This window comes from Neofelis nebulosa, chromosome 6 (assembly GCF_028018385.1).
Source record: "Neofelis nebulosa isolate mNeoNeb1 chromosome 6, mNeoNeb1.pri, whole genome shotgun sequence".
Classification (NCBI taxonomy): Eukaryota; Metazoa; Chordata; class Mammalia; order Carnivora; family Felidae; genus Neofelis; species Neofelis nebulosa.
This window is the reverse complement of record NC_080787.1, coordinates 114557261-114580832: the sequence shown is the minus strand read 5'-3', so window position 1 is coordinate 114580832 and position 23572 is coordinate 114557261. Positions and strand designations below refer to the sequence as shown.

Genomic DNA, 23572 nt, shown 5'->3' with positions numbered 1-23572 from the left:
CTCGGAGCCTGGGGCCTGTTTCCGATTCTGTGTCTCCCTCTCTCTCTGCCCCTCCCCCGTTCATGCTCTGTCTCTCTCTGTCCCAAAAATAAATAAAAAATGTTGAAAAAAAAATTTAAAAAAAAAAAAAACTTTATACAATCCTTAATCATAGAAATATAAATTTTATCTTCTTTAAAAAATCCATTCTTAGTTAATACAAATATGCACAAGCCTTTGAAAAAGAAAAATATGCTTTCTTATAGTGTTTAGGTTAAAGTTTATATTAGGACATATGTTTTTTTTCCTAAATAGCATCATTTTATACGATGACTCACTTGTTTGTTTTGTTTTGTTTTGGGACACTTGTTGGGATGGAATATTATTGGAGATCACTTGCTGGAATGGAATGCTAATGAATATTAACATCAATGTAGTTGTTGTTAAAAACAAATTATCACCAAATTCATGATAGAAATACAGATGTTATCATTGGGTAGTGGCTGATAACAGGGAAACTGTTTTAAAATTTGTGTAAACTTGGGAAATCTACATAACATCTCTGTGCTTAGTAGTCTTATTTTTAAAATGTGTATAATAATAGGGGTGCCTGGGTGGCTCAGTTGGTTAAGCGTCCAACTTCAGCTCAGGTCATGATTTCATGGTTTGTGAATTCAAGCCCCACATTGGGCTCTGTTCTGACAGTTCAGACCCTGGAGGCTGCTTCAGATTCTGTGTGTCTCTCTCTCCACCTCTCCCCTGCTCATGCTCTGTCTCTCTCAAAAATAAATAAATACTAAAAAAACTTATAATAAAATGTGGATAATAATAATAATATTACCTCATAGAAATTCTGGGTAGAGATAAATAAGATAAAATAGAAGGTGCATAAATAATAATTGGTGTCTATTAAGTATTTATTAATTGGCATCCATGGGAATGAGGATGACATTGATGGTAATAATTATGGCATGATAATGTGTTACTTTTCCTGGGTAGGAACAGGTTTCGCTTATTAAGCTTTTGTGTCAAAATGGATACCATAATAAGAAAAAAATCATAATGGGAGAAAACATCTCACTCGTTTTTGGGTGGATTTAAAACAATGCCACTTTTTAGAGCAAGGGTGATTATACTTAATGGAAATTTTGTTTCAGGAGAAAAAGAATGGAGCAGTAACTTGGTTGAAGCCTTCTAAATAGGGACAGCTGCCCTGCTTACTCTCTCTGATAACTCGTTCTGCTAGACCTCAGAGCAAGTCTGTGTATAAGGCACATTTGGTGAAATGTTTGTCACTGTTGATTATTAGTCTTTGGGTACCAGCAATGTGGCCTCATTCATTTATTGGTGATGTTAAGTTGTTCTGACATGGCCCTCAAGACAGCTGTGTCCTATCCTCAGAGTGACAGGACAGACACTCAGAAAGGATTGCATACATTTATTGAACACCCTTGGCTTCACTGTGTGCAAAATTCCAAATGTGAACTGTCTCTGCATACTTTATTACCCCCGGAGGTCAATCTCGAGAATTCTGTGGATATTGCTCAGTGTCGTAGTTAGTTTTCTTTAAAACTCATGATCATTTAAAATAATAGCTGCATAAAGGAGGCTTTCACACCAAAAAACTAAAATAAACTGGCTATCAACTGCTGCTTTGAACTACAGCAGATTCTTATGGGTTCTTGAAAAAAATGTTAACTCTTAGAATGTAATATTGCACCAAATCACTTACACATGATTCATCAAATCAGTTGAGAAAATAATTTTAAGCCTTTGATATTTCTACAGAGTCAAAGTGATGCAGTGAATTAGATAAAATAGGAGGAGTGAAAATGAAAACAAAAATTCGTGCAAAGTTACATTTGTGCCGATGCTTTAGGATCCCAGATGTTTACCTACAAGTATTTCTTGAAACGTTACACAAATCAAAATAGATTGCTGGTAGAAATAAACATGCAGTAACTGCTGGTACACATGTTTGCATTATTTAGGTCATTTTTATTTATTTATCATGTTTGCTAAGAGTACACAGAACAGGCTGGGCACTACACAGGAAAAGTTATCTTTAAAAACAAGAAAAATGAAATTCATGATCTATGCCATACATGTGGATTCCTTAAAATTTTTCTTTTCTCCAAATTACAGTCTCTTTTAACCTTTCCCATTCTTTTACCACCCTTACATTCTCATGCTCAGATGACGAAGCATTGCTTTTCACCTGAGATTTATCATTCCGTGTTTTCTCCTTGACTCCACCCCTCTTGCCTCTCCTTGATGCCGACTCCCACCATCCTGCATGTTCAGTTCTCGCTCTAAGAAGCCCTCCTCCCTTCACCTGCGAATATCCTCAGACTCTTCTGGCATAAAAAAATTTCCCTTGCTCGTTCTGCTTCCTGAAGTTGTGCTTTTGCTCTGTTTTCATTTACAGTTACACCTCTTCAATAAGTTTCCCACCAATTCTTGACCAAATTCCTCAGACTTTTATTTCATGCAAGCTGAGTATTAACCTCTGACACTGTCCTCAAATAACTCAAAGCTCAACCCAGACCTCCTAATTGCAGAGCTTAATTACCTTCTCTCACCCCTCTCCGATTCTCAACCTCTCTGATGCACTCAATGTTGTTGGGCTCTCATCCTTCTTGATATTTTCCAATCTTGGTTTTCATAATATCAGACTCCGTTTTCTTCACTCTGATATTTTCTCAGCATTATCTTTCTGCTATTTACACACACACACACACACACACACACACACCCCGCCCTGAGGATTGGTTCTTCCATTGTCAACTTTCTTTTCTCCTCTTCACACTCTTTCCCAGCAGGGCCCTTCCACCTTGCTATCTCTTTGTGGGTAAGACCCCAAGGTGTTCTGAAGTCTAACCTGCCTTATCAACTCTGGTCTCACATTTTCAAATCTCAGCATCACTCTTCGTCTGCACAGGCTCACGACTGACCTTCCTATCTTATTCCCCCTTCTTTCCTTTATCCCTCAACCCCAGCAAATCCCAAAGGGAATTGCCACATGATTTCTATTCTTTAGTCACGTAGACATAAACCTTCAAATTCTACTTTGCGTAATCACCGTTCTTTTTGTCAGGCTCTAATTCAGTTGTCAAGTCATGTTAGCTTTGCTCTTTCTCCTCTGAATCATTGAAGTGACTTTTCAGCAGGTCCCTTTCTGATTTCTGTCATTCTTCCATTTCACATCTACTAATAAATTAAGTTCTCCAAAACTTCAAATTGATTAAGCTATTTAGATAATAAGTGTTCAATATTTCTTCATGGAAAATTTAGAATACATTCTACACATCTTAGCTTGAGGATCTAAAGCCTCTATAGTTCAGTCTTAAACTACATTTTATGTCTTTTTTCTATAATCACTGTGTATACCTATAAGAGATACCAAACCAATTCAACTGTCCATGTTTCTAATTTTCCTCCATATTTTGATACTGTCATTCTTTTTTCCTGTATTTTTCTTCCCATTTCTGGCTATATGATCCTTCATGGTCGATCTCCCATGGGATAGCTTCCAAAAAATTTATTTGACGTCCGTAGGAAGAAGTGATTGTACCACCACTGAAAACATCTCATGCTGGTTTTGATGATTGTTATATACTACCTTGCAACCCATAGTATCTTATACTTGTTTGGATACTTGTCCATTTTCTCTACTTGACTGCAAATTACTTCTAGGTAGCATCGTCCTTTTCTTCTGAAAGTGGAGATAGAATGTTTAATTGAAAGACTGAGGGTCTAGAAGCTCAAGAAATTCAGCTTTATACCTTCATTTAATACTTTAAAAATGTGTTGCTTAACACATTTTAAATCTACTGAGTCTCAGTGTTATCTTGTAAAATGAAGCTATTCCACCTATTTTTTAGTGTGTTATGAGACGTAAGTGAAAATGTAAAGTACCTTGTAGGGCACTTGCACAGAAAAAGAGCTCATTGTAGTCATTGTTGTTGCTGAAAGAGTAGCTATTTCTTAAACGAATAAATTACAAGAAAACTTTAAGGTGGCATTCACTTTGTAAAACTAAACTAATCTTTTAAGAAATATGTTTAGGGGCACCTGGGTGGCTCAGTTTGTTAAGCATCTGACTGCAGCTCAGTTCATGAGTTCATGGTGGATTCCGTTGGGTTCTGTGCTGACAGCTCGGAACCTAGAGCCTGCTTCAGATTCTGTGTCTCCCTCTCTCTCTGCCCCTCCCCCTCTCATGATCTGTCTCTCTCTCAAAAATAAACATTAACATTTTTAAAAAATAATAAAAATAAAAATATATTTATATTTTGACATTTTTATTTTATTTTTTGCTTATTCAATGGTTTCTTTTTTCTATGCTATTTTCAATTACAGGTTACTTTTGTAAAAAGTTTTTTGCTGCTGCATACATTGCTCTTTCTACTTTAAATTCCTTTAGAAAATGTTTGTTACTTTGGTCTTTTTAAAGTTTTTAAGTTTAATTCCAGTAGAGTTAACATACAGTGTAATATTACTTTCAGGTGCACAATATAGTGATTCAACAATGCTATTACATTACTCAGTGATCATCAAGATAAGTGTACTCTTATCCCCATCACCTATTTCAGCCATCCCCCCCCCATCTGGTAATCATCTGTTCTTTATAGTTAAGAGTCTGTCCTCAGTTTGTCTCTCTCACCTTTGTTTTCCCTTTGCTCATTTGTTTCTTAAACTCCACATATAAGGGAAAGCTTATGGTATTTGTCTTTCTTTGACTCATTTCTTTCACTTAGCATTATACTCTCTAGCTTCATCCATGTTGTTGCAAATGGCAAGATTACATTCCTTTTTATGGCTGAATAACATTCCATTGCACATCTATATATACCATCTCCTCTTTATCCACTCATCTATTGATGGACACGGGCTACCTCCATAATTTGGTTCTTGTACATAAGGCTCCATCTTTTGAAATGATCAAATGGTTTTTATCCTTTCTCTATTAATGGCATGTATCATGTTGATTGATATGCAAATATTGAGCCACCCTTACATCCTAGGAATAAATATCATTTGATCATGGTGAATAATTTTTTAAATGTATTGTTGGATTCATTTGCCAGCATTTTGTTGAGGATTTTTGCATCTATGTTCATCAGAGATATTGGCCTATAGTTCTCTTTTTTTGTGGTGTCTTTATCTGACTTTGGTAATACTGAGTAATACCAGAGTATTACTGGCCTCATAAAATGAATTTGGAAGTTTCCTTTTTTCTTTTTTTTTTTTTTTTCAATAATTCAAGAAGACTAGGTATTAACTCTTCTTATAATGTTTGGTAGGATTCGCCTATGAAACTGTCTGGTCCTGAACTTTTGGTTATTTGGAGATTTTTGATTACTGATTCAATTTCAGACATTTTTATGTTACAAACACATAGGAGACGTCATAAAATACACATGATGAATTTATACACTTTATACGAAGAAGAAACTGAGATTCCAACAACCTTTAGAAACCACTGTAAATATGTTTCTAATTTATTAACATACATATGTGTGATAGTGTTGTTAAATTTATTACAGTTATCCAAACTTAGAAGGGACGGTTTTAATATAGAAAAAAAAGAAGAAAGAGAGAAAAAGAGAAGTTAAGAAAGCCAGCAAGAAAACAAGAAAGAAACTGATATCTAAGGCTAAATCTAAAAATTTTACATTCATTGTATATTTCAACTCAGTTTAAAATTTTTCTTTCAATGCAATATTAGCAGTTAATTGGCACATGGTTGCTATTATATGCTATTATATATATTTCCATAAAATATATATGGTAGGTGAAAGCACATACCAGATATTTCTTCTGTAATAATTTTTAATTTGAAGAATTCAGTTTTGCTTTGTCTGTGTTCTGCTTATATATTGCATTATTTTACTGGTTCCCATGTTAGAGAAATAAAATGTTTTGTTTTGTTTTTCTCAAAAGGTGACATTTACTCTCTTGTTTTCTCAAATACTTTGATCTATATACAGCCATATGTAATATATGGCTAATAAACTTATTTTTGAATAATTACCTTTCCTTTTGACAGGTTTATGTTTAATTATTTCCTTTTGTTAATGTTGGTTATTTTGTAGAGATAGAATTCTTCATCTGGAGTAGCATTTCTCAATGTAATAGTCTACGGATCCCTAGGGTCTCCAAAACGCTTTCAGGCGACCTGAAACACTTTACATAATAATATTCAACCACTATTTACCTTTATTGCTCTCGTTTTTTCATGAGCATACAGTGGAATTCTCCAAAGGCTAAATGATATGTGAGAAAGTCATCGCTCTTTCAGCCAAAGAGCTGTTTGCTTGAGAATCTTTATGTTTAAAAACAATATCTGTTGTAATTTCTGTTACATCAATTATCAATAGACGTAATCCACATAAACAAAAGTTTTTTGAAGTCCTTAATTTTTTAAGACTGTTAAAAATTTCTGTAACCAAAAATCTGAGAACACCCTTACAGAGAATAAGAAATGGAACGAAGATAAGATTGTTTGTTGAGAATGATAAATCTGTCATTTTTACTATAAAATTTGTTAATTCATATATTAAATCCATGTATTTATAAATACATGTAATTGTACATCATAATAACTGTTGGTACTGCAGCTAAACTCCACATTTCTTTATGTTCTTGGAATTTCTGTCAGCCAAATATTAATTACTGTCCATATTGATGCTATATATATATATATATATATCCATATGTATTAATGTTATATACACTCACACACACAAACATATGCACACACACACACACACACACACACATACACACACACACACACACACACACACACACGAGTCTCCTTACTGTCAACATACTGGCTTTTTAAGTTGTATCTGTTTTCAGCCTCATAGAACCAAGGCTACCTTTGACTCCATGCAGACAAAGACTTATCTCCTGAACTTTCCTAAAGTCCCATCCTGCTCTCATTCTGTTTTTGATTAATGGCTGGAGACCAGTCTTAGAGTTCAGCAAAAACTATGAAGCAAAGGACAAAGAGAATTTCTGATTTTTTTTTTCAGGGCATTACACTTGATGACAAAATAACACACACACACACACACACACACACACACACACACACACACACAGAGGTGCCTGGGTGGCTCAGTCGGTTGAACGTCCAACTTCGGCTACCGTCATGATCTCACGTTCGTGAGTTCAGGCCCCACATCGGGGTCTGGGCTGACCGCTCAGAGCCTGGAGCGTGCTTCGGATTCTGTGTCTCCCTCTCTCTGCTCGTCCCCCACACATGCTCTGTCTCTCTCTGCCTCTCAAAAATAAAAAAAAACTAATAAAAAAATTTTTTTAAATAACACATGCACACATATATAAATATGTATGTACATATATGTGTACATATTTATATATTTATATATTTTATAAAATTTATAAAATTATATATATATATGTATATACACGCACACACGTAAATTTAAGTGTTGGAACAGACACTTATGTGATATGAAGCAGATTATGGAATTGAGACAAGGAAGAAGTTCCTTTACTTCATGATAAAAACCAAGCACTACTTGAAAATACAAAATTTAGGCCTATCATGATCATTTTATTGTTTTCTTAGATAGCTATCTAAGAACCTCTGTGTCTGTAGCTGTAATTTCGTAAGTATAAAAGAGTTATACAAAAGCCAGACTTTGACACCAGCATGTTTAAAAGATTGAAATGGTAGCCACACAGACAAGACCTCTCGTGTGTTCATGACTGTTATCGTGGAGAAGTCTGATTTAGATAAGAGGACAGAGCCATTAATACTTGTGATTCCTTTGGAATCTAAGTTTCTGTATAAATAAAAGATGAAATCTACAGTTTGAAAGTCAGGATAACATTTTCATTCTTAATTGATTAGAATAAGGTTACCTAAAATACAGTGTTTAGGCAAACAGAAAAGATATATTTTCATCTTCATTGTTATTATCATTTTCAAATACAGATAAGTAACTCTTCTATTGATCCCACCAGAAAGAAAATGGGTTGTTAGAAGAGGGACACTCTTTCATTTCTGCTCTGCACAAGTTCATGGTTTATGCAGCCGGCAGTATAATGCATAGGTTCTGAAATCAGAGAGAACTGAGTTTGGGAGGCCAGCCTCTAGAGGTGGAATGGCACAGTGATTAATAACACAATCTCTAAAGCCAAAATGCCTGAGTCTGAATCCCAGGTTTCCCCACTAATTAGCCCTGGGATCTTGAGTCTCTAGCCTTCAATTTTCCTACCTACAAAATGGGAATAGGAATAGTACCCACTTCCAAGGAGGTGAAATATGTTCTCATTTATAAAGTGTTTAGAACAGTGCCTGGAACATAGCAGGAATAACATTTATACTATTTGTGAAATAAATATAAATCCTCATTCAAGTGCTTCTGATCCAAGTAGACTGGGGTCCATGGTTCAGTCCTGTCACTTAATTCATTCTGTGACCTCGGACAACACTTAACCCTTCTCTGCTCCATCTATATAAGAGATTTAAAATAAGAACACCTACTAAAGAAAACTAAATTTCCTATGATGCCCCCAGCTAATGAGTACCTCCTAGGATTTCCTTGTTGCTGGGAGTGGCACCACTATTTTCTTCCAAACTCAAAAAGTGCATTAAGGTATCCCTTATTATATAATATCTTGCATTCACATGTACTCAATCTTATTTAGTTGTACCTATGAAGCCTTATTTATACTCAACTCTGTCAGTGACTTCCAATTGCAGAAATCATTGTTTTTATGTTGACTATTAAAATACATTTCCAGTTTCTTTCTCTGAATCCACTCTCTCATATTCTAGTCTTGTTATTTTTACAAAGTACATTAGAACATGATTTCCTTCTTGAATGACCTTCACTGGCTAGGACATTGAGTAGAGAATGCTCAGCCTGACATCTGTCTTTCCACATGATAACATTTTCTAACCTTTGCAGATGCACTTCTCCTGCCCTCCTCAACATTCCACCTGCTCCTTGATTCTCTTCTGTTCTTTGCTATATCTAGTCTTTCTTCATATGATTGCCTTCACTTGAAACTTGCCATCTCCCTCGGTCATATTCCCCTCTATATTAAGGACCCATTCTATTTTATTTATTTTTAAGAGAGAGACAGACAGGGACAGAGCACCAGGTGGGAGGGGCAGACAGAATCTGAAACAGGCTCCAGGCTCAGTGCTGACAGTGCAGGACTCGAACTCATGAGCTGTGAGATCATGACTTGGGCTGAAGTTGGACGCTCAACCTACTGAGCCACCCAGGCACCCTCAAAGGACCGATTTTAAATTAGAGTTCCTTTTTTAATGAAAAGATACTGTTTACTAAGGGACATACGCAGAAAATAAAATTCATTGTGTTCTAAAATTATACAAAGTATACAAATCACTTTTTAAAAATCAATGTTCTAATAGCTATGATGTTCCAGTGATGAGTGTGGATAATTCTTCCTTCCCTTCCTTTTCACAAATAAGATGCAGGTACACTCAGATTATCACAGAATCCCAAGGCCTCTAAATCATCTGATTCTGCTTTGCAGTCATTGTCCTTAGGCTTAGGAACGTTTGTCATCCCTGTTTGGCTTGGAGATTGCACTGTCCAGCTTAGAGAACTCTAAGGCAACAAATATCAAATTATTCACTTTTAGCATCTTGAATTGTTTATTCTTCAGACTGGAGTGGGATATCTGCACTGACGTGACCCTAAAAACTGACAAAAGTAAAACATCACATTCCTTATTCTTGTGCAAACTTAGCAAGAAATTGAAACATCTGTCCTATTTGATTCCAAAATTGGGTGTGGCTATTATATATCGCTATTTCTTGATTTCTTCTGCATCTGATCTTAAGTGTATTTCTTCAGATAAACCTTCCAAGGAAAAAAATAAAAATAAAAAATAAATTAAACTTCCTTCATAAAATGTTTTCTTAAAAGTCCATTGGTACATGTTGATACATCTTTTATGGTAATTATTATACCTTTTTAGAGTCAAGTATTTGTTTTATCCAAACCACCACTCACCTAATCAATGCGCAAGTTATACAAGTAAATGGATTGTAAGTGTGTTATTTCTGTTTTGTATTCTGAGCAGTGACAATTGCGGTACATTCATTATTCCTAGTTCAGTAAATTTCTGTTGCTGTTAAGTTGCTTACACAGAGACTGCATCTCTATAGCAACTGCCCTAGGCTTGCGGTTTACCTTCTGGTGCCTCTGTTCTCCCGGTTAGCTTGAGCAATTGACATATGACTCACTTCTTGCCAGCTTTTATCACGTAGCTAGTTTATGCTGGGTCAGAATACAGAATTTGGAAAAGAGAAGCAGCTCGGGTTTTTATTCTACCCATATTTATTTCTCCAGGGGTAACAAATGAATCCAGAGCATAAACATCTTAGGCTTATGTGTGCTATAATCCTCAAAAATAAAATCTGTATTTCTTGTGTACAAGAACCTTGCATTAGTTTACTTTTATAAACATCCTCCATAAAAATTAGCAGATTCTTGCTACACAATGAAAGTGTAACTATCATTTGGTTCTTTTTCGTGGTGACAAATTCCTTCAGTTTTTGTTTGTTTGGGAAGACCTTTATCTCTCCTTCTATTCTAAATGACAGACTTGCTGGATAAAGGATTCTCGGCTGCATATTTTTTCTGTTTAGCACACTGAAGATATCGTGCCAAGCCTTTCTGGCCTGCCAAGTTTCAAAGGAGAGATCAGTCACAAGTCTTATAGGTCTCCCTTTATATGTGAGGGCACGTTTATCCCTTGCTGCTTTCAGAATTTTCTCTTTATCCTTGTATTTTGCCAGTTTCACTATGATATGTCGTGCAGAAGATCGATTCACGTTACGTCTGAAGGGAGTTCTCTGTGCCTCTTGGATTTCAATGCCTTTTTCCTTCCCCAGTTCAGGGAAGTTCTCAGCTATAATTTCTTCAAGTACCCCTTCAGCACCTTTCCCTCTCTCTTCCTCCTCTGGGATACCAATTATGCGTATATTATTTCTTTTTAGTGTATCACTTAGTTCTCTAATTTTCCCCTCATACTCCTGGATTTTTTTATCTCTCTTTCTCTCAGCTTCCTCTTTCTCCATAACTTTATCTTCTAGTTCACCTATTCTCTCCTCTGCCTCTTCAATCCGAGCTGTCGTGGTTTCCATTTTGTTTTGCATTTCGTTTAAAGCGTTTTTCAGCTCCTCGTGACTGTTCCTTAGTCCCTTGATCTCTGTAGCAAGAGATTCTCTGCTGTCCTGTATACTGTTTTCAAGCCCAGCGATTAATTTTATGACTATTATTCTAAATTCACTTTCTGTTATATTATTTAAATCCTTTTTGATCAGTTCATTAGCTGTTGTTATTTCCTGGAGATTCTTCTGAGGGGAATTCTTCCGTTTGGTCATTTTGGATAGTCCCTGGAGCGGTGAGGACCTGCAGGGCACTTCCCCCGTGCTGTGGTGTATAACTGGAGTTGGTGGGCGGGGCCGCAGTCCGACCTGATGTCTGCCCCCAGCCCACCGCTGGGGCCACAGTCAGACTGGTGAGTGCCTTCTCTTCCCCTCTCCTAGGGGTGGGATTCACTGTGGGGTGGCGTGGCCCGTCTGGGCTACTTGCACACTGCCAGGCTTGTGGTGCTGGGGATCTGGAGTATTAGCTGGGGTGGGTAGGCAAGGTGCACGGGGGCGGGAGGGGCAGGCTTAGCTCGCTTCTCCTTAGGTGATCCACTTCAGGAGGGGCCCTGTGGCAGCGGGAGGGAGTCAGATCTGCTGCCGGAGGTTTGGCTCCGCAGAAGCACAGAATTGGGTGTTTGCGCGGAGCGAGCAAGTTCCCTGGCAGGAACTGGTTCCCTTTGGGATTTTGGCTGGGGGATGGGCGGGGGAGATGGCGCTGGCGAGCGCCTTTGTTCCCCGCCAAGCTGAGCTCTGCCGTCTGGGGGCTCAGCAGCTCTCCCTCCCTTTGTCCTCCAGCCTTCCCGCTTTCTGAGCAGAGCTGTTAACTTCTGACCTCCCAGACGCTAAGTCGCGCTTGCTGTCAGAACACAGTCCGTCCGGCCCCTCCGCTTTTGCCAGCCCGACTCGGGGGCTCTGCTTGGCCAGCGAGCCGCCCCTCCGCCCCAGCTCCCTCCCGCCAGTCCGTGGAGCGCGCACCGCCTCGCCGCCCTTCCTACCCTCTTCCGTGGGCCTCTCGTCTGCGCTTGGCTCCGGAGACTCCGTTCTGCTAATCCTCTGGCGGTTTTCTGGGTTCTTTAGGCAGGTGTAGGTGGAATCTAAGTGATCAGCAGGACGCGCGGTGAGCCCAGCGTCCTCCTACGCCGCCATCTTCCGGAACTCCATCCTCATTTGGTTCTTTTAAGAACTCTGACATCATTTTAAAAATATAGTTAAGTTACTTCAAAATATCATGTACCCATTTATGCCTTTTCTTTATTCATGGCAGCTAACAGAGCAATTTCAGACCATGGTCATTTAATCCAGCATTTAACTGAGTTAAGCTTGTATTTAAATATTTCTAAACTAATCAGGGTGAAATTTTAGTAACTCACTGCTCCAGCCCAAATGGATGCTCCAGTCCACAGTTAAGTGACACTGCCAACATCAGGAGCAAGGGACGCTCAACACAAGGAAGCCACGGATGCCCTGAACTAGGTCCTTGGAGGAAGTGAAGCAAGTTTGCAACCAATTTACCTGAGACCCAGATGTAGAGAGTAAATTATGGCCAGAGCTGGAGAGGTTCTTTCCTGGTTCAAACTCTGCTCCAGCCTGACAAGGAAAAAAACAAACAAACAGCTGTTTTGGGGTCTCAGTCTTGGCCTCCGAGTCCTGATGAGAATTTTTTCACCAAAGTTGCTAATTAAAAAATTAAAATTTTTAAGTAGTTTAAAAATATTTACTGCAAAAAAGTGGTCGTAATTTTCTTTTTTCCCATTTTGTTCTTTTACATAATAACATCTCTTTCTAAAGGTCACATTTCTTTCTTATTGGAGAAAATTTGCATACTGACCTATTTTACCCCTTTTCTATTTATTAGTGAGCAGCTGGTATGCAAAATCTGAATAAATAATAGAAAACCGACCCTCTTTCAGATCATTAAGAATGCTAAAAAACTGATGTGAACATTTAAAGATCATTTAATTATATTTTCTTAGAATTATCTCTGACTTAAAAATCTTCCACATTATTCCACATGTGCCTGTACACCAAATAGCAAGTAATTTACATAATGTAAGCTAAGAGTCATTGTGTATTTGAGCTTTGGTTCAACTTAAAGTGTCTTTTAATTGCCTCTACAATTATCCATCAAAAGACTAAAATCTAATCAGTCCACTAATAAAATATGCTGGCGGATATTTTTCTCAGGATCTAGCTTATGTATTTATCTCCAATGTCCTAAATTCCAGAAGTGTTGGTAGTTTGGGGAAGGAGTGTTAGGAGTCAGAGAGGAGAGCCACATTTGGGAGCGTCACTGCAGGTTCTTCTTATCATAGCCAGCTTTTGTCAGCCCTAACCACAACCTGATATGGTATCCATTGCCCCCCACCCTCTCCCCAAGTCAGAGAAGTTGCCTTGTTTGTCAGGAAGTTCTTGTTCATAGAGACACTAAATGCTGAGTTCGCAGAGTAATAGATCTTATGATTCAAAAACCTTAAATACAAAATTTCTTCTTTGGGAAAGCTGGAAAATAAACCATGGATTGATGTGTCCTTTCTTTACTCTCTAGGAGAAGATCTGGAAGATGTACCGGCTTCGAAGAAAGCTGAAGGTGAACTTGTTGTCTTCAGTGTATTTAGGAGTTTTCTCTTAAGGCTATGATGTTTTGTCTGTTTATTTAACTATTCTTGATTTAGTCTTTAGCTTTTCCTAAGTAATATTTAGATGGCAGACCCATTTTATAGACAAACCACTTTTTTACATTATTTGGAAAAAATATGCATATCTTCACATGTTGAAGGCACTAGTTAGACACTGGTTTATTTAAAAGTAAATATTAGATGCATTTATTGTCCAATTGCTTACAGGAACAATATTTCAAAACCATCATTTCACTATTTTTGAATTGAATGCGGGTGTTATTTGATAGAAAGAGAACCACATAAATGTTTAAAGGTGAAGTTGACATATTTTTATTAAAAAATTTTAAAACAATTTGCCTATACTAACAGCAATGGCTAGAGGAAGGAAGGGAGGAAGGAAGGAAAGAAGGAAAGAAGGAGGGAAGGGAGGGAGGAAGAAATGGAAGGAAGAAGGAAGGAAGGAAAGATGGAAAAAGGAAGAAAGAAAAGCTCAAACTTCAGAAAAATATATCACAACTAGATACATAATCTTGAGCAAGTCTTTTCAGGACTAAATTTCTTTATTTGTATTGTAAGAGTTTCAACTGATTTTATTTTATTTTTTTTACTGAAGGGTTTCCAGAGTCCCTAGAGTGGCATGTTATATAATAGATATTTTCTATTATACTTCCAAACTTGCCTATAAACAATAGAGCTTGTGTAAGAGTTGTTCTTGCCATGAAAATATATGTACTATAGCAGTGCCCAGAATTAATTACCAGTATAGAAAATAGTGTTTTGAGGAAAGACACAAAGAAATGGACACCTGAGTCTTAGGAAATGATTTACACTTGTCCTAAGATATGTTTTCGAATACTTAATTTTTAGATTTTTTTGAAAACTTGAATTATTAAGAACAATAACTCTTAACATGTTTTTGACTTCTGGACAATTGCTTCTCAAATCATTTTATACATAAATAATCTGACAATCTTTTTAAAATGGGATAAATGTGGGTTGGGGCCTAAGAACTACCTTTATATATTAATCTCCAAGTAACAGTGAAACTCTTGGAATATGGATCACACTTTGAGAAGAAAGGTCTTTGAACATATTTAGAATTTGATGAAATCTAAAACCTAACTTTTGATGAAAGACACATGCATTCACATCTTTGTTACCTTTCAGGGTTTTACAAGAAACCCCCCGAAGCCCAAATGCGAACACCAGTTAATGTGAACACTAGATAAAGGGGTTCAACTAGATAGCTTCAATTTATCCATCACTAGATAAATACATGGCACGTATCACTACAGTAGAGAAATCCATGAGCCAGATGAGAAAAGGGACTAATACAGGACACCAGTCTGCTGATATTCTTTCATGGCAAAGATGATTATTAAAAACTTAAGTCCCTCAAACATTTAGAATTACTTTGGGGAGGCTGGCTGGCTCAGTCAGTTAGGCATATGACTTTGGCTCAGGTCATGATCTCATGGTTTGTGAGCCTGAGTCCTGTGTCGGGCTCTGTGCTGGCAGCTCAGAGCCTGGAGTTTGCTTCGGATTCTGTGTCTCCCTCTCTCTGCACTCTGTCTCTCTGTCTCTCTTTCTCAAAAATAAATAAACCTTAAATTTTTTTTTAAATTTAGAATTACTTTGAAATATTCATTATTTAGCCCGCTCACTCTTACATGTTATAACTTTAAACATTAAAGACCTCTTCTAAGAAAAAGGATATGTGCATCTGCTAGCACTCACCCACCAACATCCAACACATCAGGACCAGTGTTCCTGTTTGAACAAGTACATATTGAACACTACATTCTTTTCTTCCACTGGCTCCTCTTCTGCTACTGGCTCTTAGCTATCAATTTTAGGGTGAGAGATTGAATAGAATCTGAATAAGAACCTAGAATATATTATAAAGAGGGAATTAGCTCCTGTTTCTTTCATATTGTGCAACCATTTAGACATTTTTAGTTCCCTACATATTTGTCTAATAGCTGTGAAAGTACAAATTATTTACTTTCATATTTTTGTATACACCAGAAGCTGAAGATGTGTATTCCACAAAGAAGCAAAAAAGTAAGTTTATAATTACTTTAAAACTATGAAGTCATTCTATATTAAAGGTAGAAGTATAAGCCGGCACTTTAGCCCCTTAAGAAGACCAGTATGAGAAGAAAAAGATTTTTAGCACAGACATGATGAATAACATTAAAGTAGGTCATTTATATTTCAAAAATAAGCCCACCACTTTTTGTGTCAGGCAAGAGGCACGTATTTGGAAGAATTACAAAGTAATGACTGAAGTGGCATTTATCGCAGACCATTCTACACAGCTCTGATCCTGTGCACTCTCACTAAACTTGTGCTTCAATATGTGCTACTGTCTGCTTTATAATCAGACAGCTGAAGTGATATGCTGAACTTTCTTATATCAAAGAGAAAAAAATGTAGAAATAAGACTCAGCAATTCAATTGCTTAGAAACTCGCTTCTTTTAAGATTGAAAGTTCTTTTTGGTTTTTCTAGATATGTGGCAGGCTCTTAATAGTCTTTGGATCGTTGATTGTAGAATGCAATCAACATTCATGTGCAGTTACAAAATTCAATGTCCAAGATTCTCATCATTCTGATATTTCCAAATTAGATATTTTTCTTCAAATGGTAAAGCGATACATTTTGGATTCGCATTTGCATTACAGTCATTGCTGGACAGACTAAAAGAAGCAATGTTTGAAATAGGTATGACTGAAGTTCGTTTCGCTTAATGCTTCTAAAGAATAGACATTTATCTGAAGAAATGAAATCAATAATGTTCTCTGGATTCTAACTGCTTCTTTAAGGTATTTCTGCAGGAAGCTACTAAAATGCCCACTGCAACAGCAAATGACTCCTACTCCGTATTAATACTTGATTCACTGAGCAAATATTAAGTGCCTACTACATTCCAAGCTCTGCTTCAGATGTTGAGGCAATTGCAGCAAATAAGAGAGGGAGTCATTATAGCCCTTCATATAATCAGGTTTTGAGAAAAACAGTACTTTTCACTATTATTTCAAAAATCTATAAAGTCAATCTGGGCATGTTTCTGGTTTAAACAGGAGTTTCCCAATTATTAACCTACTGGTAAAAATTTGTGGCTATGTCACATAAACAGTTGAAGTCTTTATTTTATAAATAAATATTAAAATATAATTCAAAAGAATAGGTGGATTGTATCAAGGTCAATTTCCTGTTTGGAATATTGTACTATAGTTTTGTAAAGATGTCACCATAGTGGGGAAACTGGGTGAAGGGTATATGGGAATAGCTCTGTATTATTTCTGACAACTGCAAGCAACTCTATAATAATCTCAAAATAAAAAGTTTAATTAAAAACAAATGAGGGGCACCTGGGTGGCTCAGTTGGTTAAGCTTCCAGCTTCAGCTCAGGTCATGATCTCACAGTCTGTGAGTTCAAGCCCCACATCAGGCTCTGTGCTGACAGCTCAGAGCCTGGAGCCTGCTTTGGATTCTGTGTGGGTCTCTCTCTCTGCCCTTCTGCTATTCACACTCTGTCTCTCCCTGTCTCAAAAATAAATAAAAACATTTAAAAATATTAAAAAAAATTAAAATGAACAAATGAATCAATTCAATATTTTTAGCAAAAAACTCATCAAATATTTTAAGTTTGATTGGGGCATTTTCTGTAGAAAAACAATACTTCCTATTTCCATCTTACTATAAAATAGTTCTACAGTCTGATATTCCTGAGCTTTTTATATAAGCCTTAACATTTGCAGATGTAATGATATTTTCATTAACAGCCTATCAGCATCAATTAAGTAGATGCTCAGAAATGTGCCCATGTCTAGTACAGTTCAGCTGGAAGGTAACCTGTCCCTGCTGGACTCTTCTACTTTTAGCACTGATGCTGCCATTCATCTTAATGCAGTCCAGCTATTTTTTTTAATGTTTATTTATTTTTGAGAGAGAGCAGGGGAGGTGCAGAGAGAGGGGCGGGGCAGAGGATCTGAAGCAGGATCGGCACTGACAGCAGAGAGCCCAACCGAACAAACAGTGAGATCATGACCGGAGCCGAAATCAGTCACTCAACAGACTGAGCCACCCAGTTGTCCCAGTGCAGTCTAGCTTTATTGCCATCCCTGGCAGTGGCCCGTCAAAGCCCCAAGCACTTACAACCTTGGGAGTGGGGGCAGATTGTGTTACTGCCTCTCTTTAAAGCTACAACAGAAAAGAAAATAATTCTGGATAAGATGAAGGGGAAAAGAAAGAACAAAGTCAAGATTTCTCCAAACTACTTTCATCACTGAAAACCAGTGATTCAAGTCAGCTGACACCCAGGGAGATGAAATCAGAATAATTCCTTATTGCTTCCTTTAGCTGCTTAATACCCCTGCTTTGCTTCATTCTATTTCATAAGCCCTTAGGCTGATATGAATTTGGCCAGCTTCACCATATTCCACATAGCAGTCACTTCAACAGTCATTCTCTTTCTTGGCCATTGGCAAAAACTCTGTGGTTCATTAACAGAAGGCAAATAGATAAAATAGAAAACACTGAAGAGTCAGTAGGTGCCCATGATTGTTCGGAGAAGTTAGAATCACCATCTCTTAACAAAGCTGCTACCTGGGAGCATTGGGAGCTCATGCCCTTACCCACCACGCTGCACTGCCTTGCTTGGCTTTAACACATTTTCTGTGTTGCTCTCTGCTCTGACAACAGAGCGGCTACCTGGACGCATTGTCGTAAAAAGTATTGCCCGGGTGCTTGGGTGGCTCAGTCGGTGAAGCATCCGGGCTCAGGTCATGATCTCGCGGTTGGTGAGTTCCAGCCCTGCTTAGGGCTCTGTGCTGACAGTTCAGAGCCTGGACCTTGTGTGTCTCCCTCTCTCTCTCTCCCCCTACCCCACTCATGCGCTGTCTCTCTCTCTCTAAAATAAACATAAATGTTAAACAAAATTTAAAAAACAGTAACTATGCCATCTCAGGAAAGTTATTTTTCATATAGATATTTTTCATATAGATAAGCTCATGTTTTAAAATCTGTAACTATATAACATTTTTTTGGAGTACAGTGCACATCAATAGATTCCTATAATGTAAGTACTTTGACTTTCTATGCCAGATAATTTTTATTATCATTTGTTAAGGGATTATTATGTGTCAGGAAAGATTTCAAGTGCTTCACCTATATTTACTGCTTTAATTTCCACAACATTTCTATGAGGTTTTTGCTATCGTCTTGATTTTACATGTGAGGAATCTAAGACACAATGAGGTTTATTAACTTGATAGTTACTGTCAAGGCTATCTAGCTGAAGAACCCACGTCCACATACATTGTATTATCTGGCTGTGATTTACCTTTGTTCCTGCTCATGTTCTGCTTGTTTTAACAAATTATCATGCTCTCTTCCATAGGCCCCATTAGTTTCTTCCAATGTGTCTACTTGGATGGATACAATGGCTATGGATTTCAGTTTCCTGTCACTCCTGCGCATCATCCCGGAGAGAGCTCTGGCCAACGAAGTTCTCCAGGACAAAAGCAACAAGGACAATAGATACACATGCATGGCCCTTACAATTGCTTTGAGACTTCGACGATAGGACCTATTGTTTGTCTGCAGTGGCGTAGGCAGTTAAAATCATGTATCTGGGGAGTTTCTCTGAAAATGTTTTACTCTCCTGCCTGGCCTAGAGAGAAAGGGTGGGCAAAAGGATTGAATGATAAGCAAACATGTTGAAAGATATGGCGCTCAAGAATCTGTTATTTGTGTTTGTTGCTAAGTGTGGATTTTTATATTTTCCTATTTCTATTCACTGTAGAGTTGCTTACAAATTAAAGTTTCCTTAATAACGATATTTTAAATATAACTGACACGATTACAAAATGGAATTCCTGATTTCAGTTAGATATATTCTTACATGAAAACACAGACTATGCTTTCAGTTTAAGGAGTACAGGAGCCTATACAAAAGCTACTCTTTATGATATGGATCTCTAAACGCAATTTGCCCACTAAGTTGATGTTTAATAGTTTAGTTTTACTTATGTCTCTTTCTATTTTCGTTGTGGCAATGCTCTAAGAATGGGTAATAGTTGCACCAAAGAGTGCTGCAAGTTCCTTGTGATGCTCTTTTACACAGAATTCAAAATATCTCTGAACTTTGGACATGATAAAATGAGGTAGAAATGTCTGATAAACCTTCTCTCTCAGATTTGTCTTAAATTATAATTAGGACATTCACTCCAGTGGAAATATACCATCCAATTAGGCAGGTCTGGTGAATCATTTGTTTGACATAAAGGCAAATGAGATGTAGTATTTTCAGATTTCTCCAGACTATGTCCTAATGAAAATGTCACCTGGATGAAATTTTAGTTCAATCACTAAATTTGGGTGACAAATGCAAAGGCATTTCTTTTCACTTAAATAGGATCATTCTGTACAGTTAAATGGGTTTTCTTTCTCAAAAAAAAATATATATGTATATAAATGAATGTCATCAAAATTGAAGAACTATATCTGAACCATAAGTGTTTCATGAGATGTCTTACTTGTTTTTTAGTTAAGAGGTTATCAGCACCAATAGAACAAATGACAATTTTTAACTTACTTGATGATCACTGGGAATGACTATTATGGCTTTGTCATCTTTTTGTCTTCTGGTGATATGAACACTTATGTTCTTTACCACATTTTTCTATCAACTTTGAAAGTCATGCCACTGTGACCTTAATCGTGTTTACAGTTGCAACTCAACTTATGACAAATGAACTCAGGAAATAAATTAAGTTATCCTTTCTGGCATTATAATTACCCTCTGCTGAGGTAGCCAGAGCCAATACTAGCCAAGTGACTTATTTTCAACAACTATCAAGTTATTTAAGTCTAATTTAGAACTCTGATTTACTAAAATATTAGGCTAGGGCATCAGTAACACATTCAGTATTAATAATGGATTTTCAGTGACTTTGGTGAAAAGAGTTGGTCTCAGGCACCTGCTGGTAGATCTAACTCACACCACAAAAGCCAACATTACAATGAACCAAGATTAATGACACTCTTTTGGCGGGACCTAGAGTGTATAACTTCAGGACTGACCAGATGGTATCATCTTGCAAAGCTTCTTCATGTAGCAATGGAAACTTGTGGAGGGGACAGTTGGTAAAGTTTATTGCTCAACTGCTCCTACGGCTTCTTCAATTTAATGAAGAAGGGAATAGAGAGCAAATATGACAGTTGTTTAGATTTCATAGAATGATTTATCCATTCTTTCATTCAATGACTATGTATTAAGTACTTACTCTTTCTAGGACACTATGTTAGGCACTGGACTATGTAAGAAAAATACCAGAAATAAATTCTGTTCCCAGTGCTATCTTGACACAATGTGTGCCCTTGGAAAATTTACTAAATATACTGTGCTTGTTTTCCTATGTGTTAAATAGGGATTTCAAGACAAACAACCTGATACCTCACAGATGTACTGTGGACACTGACAACATATCTTAATATGAATATGATGTCAAAATAAATTTCTGAAATAATACTTTGGATGTAGCACTAATTTTTCCTCCGAGTGCTTTTCTACATTGCATCATTGCATCTTTCATTGTCATAAAAACTATTTAATAAAAAGTAAAATATGCCAATTTATTGTAATTGGAGTTTAAACAAACCAGTTAAGATGTAAACAATGTTAATAATAATTAAAGTTTATCTGCTTAAAGTTACAATGATGATAGCACTTCAAAAATACTAACTAAACTCTCATCTGTTTGTATGGTTCCATCAAATAAAGTGTTTCTAGTCCTTCAAGTTTGTGCTTTACATTTTAAAAGGAAAAGATAAATGGTTGGATTAAAAGTTTTTGTCTTTAATAGGGAACTCACAATTCATGTCGTTTGGTCATAAATATGTAAGCATTTAATAATTGTTTTAGTTCTCCATTTTGTCCAAATGGTATGAGATACACACTCTCTCCCACACTTCACTTCTCTTAATAGATGAAGATCTGTAGAAAATTGATAATTATGGGGTACCTGGGTAGCTCATTTGGTTAAGTATCTGACTCTTGATTTCAGCTCAGGTCATGATCTTACAGTTTGTGAGCTTGAGCCCCACATCAGGCTGTGCACTGACTGTGTGGAGCCTACCTGAGATTCTCTCTCTCTCTCTGCCCCTTCTCCTGCTCATGCTATATATCGCTCTCAAAATAAATAAATAAACATTAAAAAATTAAAAGAAAATTGATAACTATGTAAGGCTTTTATTTATGTTTAGTTTTCATAAAATATGATAAATCATCATTCAAAAGGGACAAGTCTTTTTCAGAATAATTCCAATGAAAAGCACCTATATATTGATTCATTCTGGTATATCCCTGTAAAAACTCCTCATAGAAATTTTTGGAAATTAAAACTGTGTTTCCTTGAGTTATTATACTGGAAAAAGGCAAAGAGAATAATGAATGTTATTACTGATAGAAAACTCAGGGACCATCTAGTTCAATTGGCACATAGAGAAAAATAAACCTAATCCCTAGAGAAATGCATAAATTTGCTCAAAGTCACTGACTGCTTCAAAGCCTGGCCTAGAACATTGGTCTGCCGGTTCCTAAATGCTTTTAACTACATCCTCAGTGTGTTATTACAAAACTTGGCTGATTTATCCAGCATCTCAAAATCCATTTTTTGAATTATAATCAGTGTCAGATATGTAACCCCATGTGGAAAGACTTGCTTTTTCCAACATGAGAGCTGTAAAGGACCTCAAGAGTGATTCACATTCACCTGCCTTAGAGATATAGAAAAGGAATTTTAGAGAGGTTAGGTGACATTTCAGGATCACATTGCTAGTTAGTAGCAAAACTAAACCAAAAACTCAAGGGTTCTATTTTCTAATCCACTGTGTATTCTCTACTCTGTGTGAATCCATATAATGTCTCCATCATTATAAGCTTACCTCTGTAATTTGCAAATTCATTACAGCATGGAAACTCAGCACAGCCTTCCAGAAAGCTGATGACAGAAAGCTTTCCAGACACCTGACGACATTTCTCTACTTCTTTCAGGCTTTTACTACTGCTACCCTGTGCCTTGTCCCCTTGTTAATCATGTATGCCCATAAAACATTTAGACGTTCTTGTAGATGTTTTCTCTTGCATATAAAACTAAATAGCTTTATTTTCCCATATCTGCAAAAACAGTCGCTGAAAGGTCCCAAATATGTACCCCAAATAAAAAGAAAACAAAGAACAACTCTCTTTATATTAATCACAACTCATCCAAAGATGTGAGTTAAAATAAAAATATATGCTTATCAAAACACACTTAGACTCTAAAGGAAAGCTCAGAATAAATAACGAAGTGAATTAGTGTTTATTAATATTAAGTCATACAATTTCCAGTAAGAAGTGCATGTTAGCAAACAGTAATAGCAAAGAAGGAAATCCTTGGTTTCTTACACAGCCACATTCAGTTCCTGGCCATGTGCACCTTGCAAGACTACCCATTCCTATATCCACGCTCCGTGGTAAACTTTTATCAAGAACTAACTGTTTGCATCAAGTCATTAGTGCTATTTTACTTGTTTTCCTTCTACATCCACATCTCTCTTTAAAAACTTAACAGCGGTATACTTGATGCCTCTGAGCAGAGTTGCCAGGCCAGATGTGTTTCCAGAATAAGTGAGCTGGGGTAGAGCCCAATGGACTAGTGGCCTTCCGACCAGAGATGAGATTCTAACTCTAGGAGTACCTCTGGTCACTTATCTTCCCTGTCCCTCATTTTTTTAGCTCCAAATAAAATAAA

At 36.9% G+C, this 23572-nt stretch overlaps 1 protein-coding gene across 1 annotated transcript in view; it reads left to right on the top strand.

The window, feature by feature from the left end:
• TRDN (triadin) overlaps window positions 1–21578 on the top strand; it is a 393952-nt gene extending 372374 nt beyond the window's left edge. Inside the window, exons 39-41 of the mRNA XM_058735145.1 lie at window positions 13698–13739; window positions 15799–15834; window positions 19177–21578. Of these exons, the coding sequence (XP_058591128.1) occupies window positions 13698–13739; window positions 15799–15834; window positions 19177–19316 (218 nt within the window). The 3' untranslated portion in view covers window positions 19317–21578. The remainder of the gene's footprint in view (window positions 1–13697; window positions 13740–15798; window positions 15835–19176) is intronic.
• Window positions 21579–23572: the final 1994 nt, after the last annotated feature.